This window comes from Camellia sinensis, chromosome 3, assembly GCF_055761805.1.
Source record: "Camellia sinensis isolate YWXY chromosome 3, ASM5576180v1, whole genome shotgun sequence".
Classification (NCBI taxonomy): domain Eukaryota; kingdom Viridiplantae; phylum Streptophyta; class Magnoliopsida; order Ericales; family Theaceae; genus Camellia; species Camellia sinensis.
In genome coordinates, this window is record NC_138963.1 from 192,942,075 (window position 1) to 192,951,283 (window position 9,209).

Here is a 9,209-nt window from a genome sequence, read left to right on the forward strand (position 1 = left end):
ATTACAAATACACCCCATGAAGTTTGCTTAAAATACAGATTGCCTCCTATGATTTTGAAAATTACAAATACCCTATTGTCAAAAAAATTTATTTAACAGAATTAACTAAAAAAATGAAATTTATAATTGGTCTTTATACAATAATAAAATTACATAAATTATTAATTGAAACATATTTCTAATATCATTTTTACTATTAATTAACTTCATGATTTATTAATAAAAGGGGCAATTTGTTACGAAATTAGAAATCTCAAGGGGTGGAATATAATTTCTGAAACTACAGGGAGTGTTTCGTATTTTAATCAAATCTCAGGAGATGTATTTGTAATTTACCCTAAAAATAAATATGAAAAAATATATTTAATTTGTAAAAATTATTTCTAACCACTCAAAAGATAAAATTATATAAAAATAATTATTATTATTTATTTTTTTCTTAACCAAATTAATTTTTAATAATCAGACCAAACATATTCTAAGAATTTTTTTGACAAGCTATTTCTTATGTTTTTAACTTGTTTAATTATTTGTTAATTTTATGATATTTTCACCATCTAACACTATAACATATAAGAGTTTTAGAGACCAATTTTTTTGATCTCTAAAAGTGAAAATTTTGTTGCAAAAGATATTTAGGAACTAATTTCTATCATCGTGATAATAATCACTAAAAGATCATCCTAAAAAGTCAAAAATATGACTTTTAGCGATAAAATTTTGAAAATGTCAATAATAAATAGATTTTTAGGGACAAAATAATTTGGTCTCATAATGGTTTATTTTTTGAGACAAAAAATTTGATACCAAAAAGATAATAATTAATCACTAATATTCAATTTTTGTTACTAAAAATATAATAACGACACTTTTCGTAATAAAAATATTTGGCTCTCTAAAAATAATTTTGTCCCTAAATTTTAGTCTCTAAAACATTAATTTTTTATAGTGTGATAAGTGTTTTCCATTTTAATTTTGTATTTCATAACTTATTTAAAAATGATAATTTAGCTAAATCTCAAGGAGAATCTATAATTTAGCTAAACCACAGTAGAAAATCTATAATTTAACTTTGCAGCTTTCTCTTGAGTCTTCCTTCAGAAGTTCTTCTATTTTATAATAGGTGTAATTGTTGCCTTGATGCAAATTGCTGTCAATCTGGTTCAAGAAACATACGAGGTATGCCCTTCCTCAACTTCCATATGCCATTAGTTGTGCAATATTCTTAATTTCATTATCCTATGGTTGCTTGATTGAGAACTCTCTTGGCTCTCTGTGTCTGAGTTTGGTTTGTCCTCACATTGAATTGGATTCGTGGTTGTTGATTTGTACTTTTTATACTTTTGTTCTTTATTATGAATTTTTTCTTCTTGTTACATCTTTCGTCCTCCAACTGTTTGATGCAATGCCCGAATGAAGAATTCATCTGTCTCTACTCATCTTCTTCTTTTGTTGTATTCTGAAGTTACATACTGGTTTGGGTTTTAATATTAAATAAATTTATTTGTTATTCCTCTAGACCCAAGAAAGAATATCATGAAACAAGAGAGAAGAAAATTAAGAATCAAAGAGAGCAAGAAGGTGGTAGAGAAAGAAGAAAGAGAACTAGAACACTTTGTTCTAATCAATGTCAATATTCTTCAATTACACTACAAATGAAATTACATCACCCTATTTATAGGCTACATGACTAATAGTTATAGCGATCACTATTTTCCCTCCATTGTTTATTGTATTCCACACTCGGTTATGTGGATGTCTGTTGTTGTCTATATCGTATTTCCGTCCTTTAATTCTTTGTATTTGAGTTTTGGGATGTGTTGGGCAGGTTTGTAACAGGTTGGGTGTGTTTTGAAATAAATGGTTGCTGCCCAGATTTTGGCTTCTTCGCTCGAGCGAGGCTTTTGTTGCTCGAGCGAGCTCTATGTTTTAGTTCATTCGCTCGAGCCAAGGTTCCTTCGCTCGAGCGAGCACTCGTGCGCTCGAGCGTGCGTCTGAGTTTCTTTTTGACCTGACGGTTGTGTTCCTTCGCTCGAGCGAGCGAGGTCTATGTTTTGGGTTTCTTCGCTTGAGCGAGCACTCTTACGCTCGAGCGAGGTTTTGTGCGCTCGAGCGAGGTTCATCTGTGTCTGGTCGCTCGAGCGACCACTTCTTCGCTAGAGCGAGCCCCGAATATATCAGTTGATAGCAGCGGGTTAAACATCACTTTTTCATCATCTTCTTTGCTCAAACCGTAGCCCCGGCTGCTTCTCTCTCTAAACCACCACTTCTCTCTACAAAAACTCTTGATCTAGGGTTCTCCTACACTACTTCCTTTGTATAAAAGCTTGAGCTTCACATGGTTTTTGTTTTGATCTGAAAATCCTTGGATTTGGAGCATCTTGAGATTTCATCATCTTCTCCTTTGAGTCTCTTCATTTGAGGTAGGGATAACCTACTCATTTCCATGAGTTTTGACATAAATATTATGTATTTTGTATAGATGGTGTTGTTTAGGAGTTTTGGGAAAGTTAGGGTTTGTGTTAAAATTATAGAAAAAGGGGGTTTTCAATTGTTAAGCTCCATGTATATATGAGACCTCGGAGAATGGGGTTATTGTTGTAGGATTGATGAAATTGAACCTTAGGGTTGTTGTTTGAGAATTGGGGGAAAATGCCCTAATAAAGTTTAAATAATTAATTTATATAATTAATTTGGGGAAATATGGAAATATGAAATTGAGTTGAAAATCATGAAATTGGGAAATTTTGAGATTGAATGGTGTAGTTGGATTGATTAATCACTCGCCTATGAAAATGTAATAATTTATCTGTTTGATAAATTTATTATCTGTTTAGAAATAATTGTTTTGAGCTATCAGTGGAGGATAGTGTTGATTGTTGTAGACACTGCATGTTGATTAGGGAAAATTGAAACTAATCAATTGGGTTATGTCATTGAATATGACGGTTGAATTAACACATTGAATATGTGCCTGGATTGATCATTGTATATGATAAAGCGTTTAAATACATTGCATATGTATCTTGTTGGGAGGAGATATGGGATGTACTCCATGGTTTGGGAGCAGATAGGGGATGTACTCTCAAACCTGCTTAGGAGGAGATAGGGGATGGACTCCACAGATAACTAAGTTGGCCGGAGTGTCCAGGGTGAAAGTCCCGAAATCTTAATTACGTTTGCATAACATAGATGAATTAAAGTATTGAAGCATTTATGACATGAGTCGTAGTCTCATTTTAAATTGATTATGATTGAAGTGTTGATAGTATGAGTTGTAATCTCATTTTGAATTGTTCGGATAAACAATGAATCATGTCTATGAATTGATTTGGATAATGAAACGGAAAGGGATTGAAATATATTGGTGAATATGAATTGGTTATGGAGGAGATGTATGTTGGTTTACATGAGTTGAACATTTATCAAATGCTAATATTTTAGTTAATTCTCATGTTATGTTTAGTGTATCTCTACTAGGCTTTGGCTCACCCTATATGGGACATCATTTTCAGGTACAAGAGATATGTCGCCTCCAAGGATGTAGCTTGGGAGGTTTAGATGCTGCATGCTTATTTTGTTGTTACTCTTTTTGTATTACATGTAATTCAAGGCAAGGGCTTAAGATGTTAAGAGTTAGAACTCTCTTTTGTTGTGACCAAGTATTGACTTGGAAAGTTGTAAGCCCGTAGGACATTTACTTTTATTGTCAACATGTAACACTTTTGTAATGAATACTCTGATAAATGAATATATGTTTATTTCTCTTATGTCTATGGACATCATGAATGGTTGGTTTATGTACTTAATTTTGAGGGCGTTACAGTAGGACACTTGAAAAAACCCAAACACCCTTAAGAAAACAAATACTCCAAATCAATAATGACTAAAAATGACTGAAAATGTTTTCTTTAATTTTGTGTTTTTGAATGTATTTGTGTGGGTAAGGTTAATCTTCATATTCTTAGAAGTGTTAGTTGTGTTCTTGTGTATTTTGTTTTGTGTTTTATGTATGTATAGAATGTTTTCTGTTTTTGAGTATTATTTTAGAAAACAAAATTGTACATTTTTATTTTTAATTTCTTTAAATTCACTACAAGAAAAAACACTTTCCGTGACCAACATTTTGGTCGCGAAAAGTACCATATTTGGTCGCTAAAACCTTTTCGCGACCAAAATATGTTGGTCGCAAGTTGGTGGCTAAAGCCTCGTCACAGATAGTTTTCTGCGACCAAAAAAGCCTTTGGTCGCTAAAAGTGACCATTCGCGACCAACTTTTTTGGTCGCGGAAAGTCCAATTCATATTAGCCAAAAGTAAACTTTTAGCGACCAAAGATAAGTTGGTCGCCAAAAGTCAGCGCCTTGACCCAAAAAAAATAATTCTTTTGCGCTCCCTAAGACTTGAACTCCTGACCAAGGAGTCACCATGCACTCAATCTACTCTGCCACTCTGCCAATAACATACTTCTTGTTCATATTTGGCAAAAAACATATATAACCCATAAAAATTGGGTTATATATTACTTTATAAAACTTTTAATGCCTAAATAGAAAAATAGCATGTAATTACTGTAGTATCATTTTTTTTTAAATTTATCCCGCCATAACTTTTCGCGACCAACTTTTTTTTTTGGTCACCAAAGGGTAATCTTCCGCGACAAAAAAAGCCTCTGGTCGCCAATAGTAGACTTTTCGCGACCAACTTTTTTTTTTGGTCGCCAAAAGGTGATCTTCCGCGACCAAAAAAGCCTTTGGTCGCCAATAGCATACTTTCCGCGACCAACTTTTTTTTTTGGTCGCCAAAGGGTGATCTTCCGCGACCAACTTTTTTTTTTGGTCGCCAAAGGATATACTTTCCGTGACCAACTTTTTTTTGGTAGCCAAAAGGTGATCTTCCGCGACCAAAAAAGCCTTTGGTCGCCAATAGTATACTTTCCGCGACCAACTTTCTTTTTTGGTCGCCAAAAGGTGATTTTCCGCGACCGAAAAATTGTGGTCGCCAAAAGTTAAATTTTAGTCGCAGAAAGTGGACTATTTGCGATCAAAAAAAATAGGTGGTCGCCAAAAGTGTTTTTTCTTGTAGTGATTGCTTCTGTATTGAGGAATGTTCTTTCAGTTTCTATATCTGGATAATCTGTTGTGTAAAAACTGTTTTATGTGTAGAATATATATGTTCTAAATTTTTTCCATATTTAAAAAAAAAAAAAAAGGCCTTGAGAACTTTTGTGTTAAATATTTCTTTTTAAAGGCTAAGAAAGAAAAAGATTGAGAAACGTGTGGGGTATGCAGAGTGTTAATTTATTTATATTTTATGTTATAAATTTTAAAAAATAAATTATTATTTCTTTTAAAATTTTGTTTGTTATTATTGATCTAGTCTATTTATTGTTACAGACTTGGCATTCTATGTTTTTGTAAGGTTATTTAATTCTTTTTCTTGACTTTGGCTATTGGTTGATTGATTTGAGTATTTACATTATGTTTGCATCTGTGCTTATCTTGTAGTATGATAATAAAAGCAAAAATGTTCCAGCACTTTTGCTTTGCTTATTCCCTTATATATATATATATATATGAATTGTTTTGTGATAAAATCATTTATTCCTTTTCTTTTCGTAAATATCTTCCTTGATGCCAATTTTGTACAGAATTATATTTTCGTTGCTCTGTTATTTATATTTTATTAATTTTGTTATAATTGTGTTATCTTTGTTATTGATATTTCAATTTGGGAAATACTTGGTACCCAGAAATTTGCATAGAAAAATAATTTAAAAAAATATTCTAGAATCATTCTAGGTACATAATCCACTATAGAAGAGTTTTTTTTTGGGTGAATAACTATAGAAGAGTTGAATCCGAACCACAGATTGATTTTCTGATAAATTTGTAGAGACAAATTCTTCTCTTTTTTTTTTTAATTTTTTTTTTATCAGCAAAATAGAACACTTTATTGATGGAAATGTGAAATTCTTACTTCATTAAAACAGATGAGTGTAAAGAGCATCATTGTGGAACCGCTCAATTCCAACTAGGTTGGCACCAAAAAGTCCACCCTTCCAGGCCAACCAAGTAATGAATTTGGCTCTAGGCGTAGATAAGTTGTTCCATATCAATCCAGCAGAGTTGTAAACAAAACCAAAATCCATATCACACCATTTATAGGCACTGCTAACCTTGAACCCACCTGCTCGATGAGCCTTCCATTTCACAGATTCCTCATGCTCCATGCCTATCCTAGGCCCTGTTCCCAGAAAATCAATGAGTTTTAATAACTCATCTTCTTCCCAAGCATGTAGATTATTGTTCCTGAATACTTTTCACATTGACCATCACCTTATAATATAACTTTGCAAAAAATACTGTTTTATGTTATTCTAAGTAACTATTGTCTATTCATTAATTTGAGGAATGGTATTTTAAAATGTAAATTAGCAAATAATTATCATTGAATAAGGAAGTCTTAAGTCTTTGCTAATAAGGAAATAGTAAATATTTTAATTTCAGTGTTTACGTTATAGTAGGTTGGCACATACTGCAGATTATTAGTATTTAGGTATTTGTTGATATGTATCTTTCTCAGTTGTTAGCATTGCCTTACCATCTTATTTGCTGTGTAGTTGATGTTATATTCTCATTCCTCTATAAATTCACTCTCGCTGATTTTATGACTCAATCTAGAATTTATTTCATATATGTAGGTGGGTGTATGAAGGGGTGATTGATGATCCTTATGGTGAACTTTGGCGCAAATCATCATTATCTTGAGTGTATAAAAGCTGCGCTTAATGTGCATCATAGATCAATTAATGTGCCTGTAAGGAGGAGTGATTTGATCAATGTGGAGATAATAAAAGAAATAGAGGAAGGCCAAGGAGAACATGCGCTTAGGTGATAAGAAATGACAAGATTACCTTAAATTAAACTGAGAGTATGACTTTGAATAGAATCAATTCGAGGAAATGGATCCAAATACCTTGCTACCCCAAGTAATTGAAATAAAGGGATATTGAATTGAGTATCTAGTAGTAGCTGAGATTGTTGCTGATCTTGGTGAGAACATGTTTGAGAGAGAAATTGTGTCAGCATCAGCATGGCACCTGCACTTAGCAGGATGTGTTCTGGTCTGTAGTAGGTGGTTGTCATCAATAAGTTCATTGATGTTTATTTCATGTTTCAGGTTCACTGGCCATTGTCCCTTGTTATATCAAGAAAAGCCGTAACAAAATATCAGCTGATATTGTGCTTCCTGTTTCATTATAAACATGTGGATCTCCAACTTTGTGGGGCATGGAAAATACATCAAGTATGGAGCAGAAATCTGTTTCATAATTTGTGAATGTTGGCTCCTTTTGTTTGTCTAATTTTACTGCAATCTGATTGTAGGGTGTGCGTGCTGTTAACACAAAAGGAACTGCAATCTTTTGGTCATCTTTGTTGTGTCGTAGTATGCTTAAGTTTATTAATAGCCTTCTACACTATCTAACATTTGAGGCATGTTTTACCCTTCCTCTTCTCCTCATTTTTATTTTTTAAATATTTTTTTTTCTTGCAAGAATGATAGCAATTATGAATTGTTGCACCTGAAGCAAATAGATTTAATGTCTCTTATCCACTTCTAATTTGTATTTGTTTGTCAGAGAGTGGGAACTTTGCATAACTAATCTAAAATATTTCTTCAAGGAATTTTGAGGTCATTAGAGATATTATGTTTTCTTTTATGATCATATAATACGTTGTGTTTTTAGGTTCTTGAACCCAACTGGCATGTGATGCATAACAGACTACAAACTGCAAAGAGCATAGATGATGTATATATGCACTCCCTCACTGGTTTTGATGTATCCTATAGTTATTCAATTTCATAAAACCAAAAAATAAATAGAGCTTTGTTTCTATATTTGTCTCAATTAATAGACTGACAAAGCTTCAAACCATCAAATTCTCTTTTTGTGTTCCGCCTAATACATTTAACTCCTTCTGTGAAACAGGTTATTGAATACCATAATTTTTTCCTTGAGAAGTGTATAAGGGAATGCTTGCTTCTTTTGCCCGAAGTTCTTAAGGTTAGTTTTGATTTTTATCGTCAGTGTAAAAGATAAAGTTTCTTTGCTCAAGATCATATTTTATTATGCTTTCTGTTTGATATATGCCATTTGAAAATTTTATGTTTTGAACTTTTGAACTAGATTATCAAACATGTCTTTGTCCCAAAGTTTCAATGCTTGGATTGAAACTAAAGCACCACCTGTTTGAACTGTCTATTCTTGAAATCTGCTCATTTAGAGAAACCTCATTTGTTGTGCATAACTGATAAAGTTTAGGGAATTTAATACGAAGACTTGAATCCCCTTTCCAATGAACAACCCATGTTTAAGGTGGCTTTATCAATCCATGTTTAAGAGTTTACAACTCATGTTTCGAAGTTATGGAACACTCGACCCAACTTAGCATCAGTTGGGTTGTGTTGTCTTGTTGGAGTAATATATCAACAGACTCTTTTTGTGGCCAATCTTGAAGATTCCCCGTGTTGTACTGGGGAAGAAAGTTGGGAACACGAATTATTGCTGCTGAGAGGGAGATTTTGTGAGTCGGAGCCAAACTGGGTCCAAGAATAGTGATGGATCGAGCTATGGGCCGAGCAAGGTCCAAAGTATAAGAATTAGCCGGGCTGTGGGCCGATGTGATTGGGTTCTTTGACCTGGACCCCACTTCTGGTATCCCGGTCAGAGGCAGTTGCAAATTAGCTCGGTCATGGTGGTAACCAACCGAGGTATAGGTACCGAGCTAAGCGTCACACATAGAAGCGCCGAGCTATGTATGTCGAAGTTCATGGGTTAGCTCAGTCGTACTGAGGTTTTACCGCGGTATAACCATCTCCCTTGAGTAAACAGTGGGAAGGTTGTAGAAAGATGAGCATTACCTTTCTAATTCCTAGGAGGACTTTGCTAAGGAGAGTAGAGTCCCACTAGGATTGTGCAAACCATCTCACTTGGTTAGTAGTGAGTAGGGTGAGTGATTCCTAGGAGGATTCTTATGAGGAAGAGTTGGAATCCTACTAGGAGTGTGCCAAGCAAAATCTATAAAAGCTCATAGCAGGACCTCTGTACAGGTATCATAACTTTGATTCTCGAATACACAGAGCTTTTGTCTATTTGTCTATTTTGCTGACTTAGGCATCGAAGAGGTATCCGGCACACACCCGCCAA

The 9,209-nt window shown here is 33.7% G+C and overlaps 1 protein-coding gene across 2 annotated transcripts; it reads left to right on the top strand.

The window, feature by feature from the left end:
• The first annotated feature begins 1,073 nt into the window (after positions 1–1,073).
• Positions 1,074–8,374, top strand: LOC145821233 (gamma-tubulin complex component 2-like). 2 transcript variants are annotated; one of them, XM_082917752.1, is made up of 5 exons: positions 1,074–1,179; positions 6,702–7,306; positions 7,387–7,494; positions 7,749–7,811; positions 7,992–8,374. In XM_082917752.1, the coding sequence occupies exons 2-5, from the start codon at positions 7,172–7,174 to the stop codon at positions 8,100–8,102; spliced, it is 417 nt and encodes a 138-aa protein (XP_082773878.1). In that variant the 5' UTR covers positions 1,074–1,179; positions 6,702–7,171; the 3' UTR covers positions 8,103–8,374. The 2 variants fall into 2 exon arrangements, with proteins under 2 accessions (XP_082773878.1, XP_082773879.1); XM_082917753.1 differs by lacking the exon at positions 1,074–1,179 and having other exon boundaries at positions 6,628–7,306.
• The last annotated feature ends 835 nt before the right edge of the window (positions 8,375–9,209 follow it).

What these genes read in the sequence shown, in the direction of transcription:
- LOC145821233 (XM_082917752.1), top strand. Translation starts at nt 7,172, where the DNA reads ATGTTTCAGGTTCACTGGCCATTGTCCCTTGTTATATCAAGAAAAGCC. An exon ending in TACACTATCTAACATTTGAG is followed by an intron (nt 7,495 to 7,748) that starts GCATGTTTTACC and finishes TTGTGTTTTTAG; the next exon opens with GTTCTTGAACCCAACTGGCA. An exon ending in CTGCAAAGAGCATAGATGAT is followed by an intron (nt 7,812 to 7,991) that starts GTATATATGCAC and finishes TCTGTGAAACAG; the next exon opens with GTTATTGAATACCATAATTT.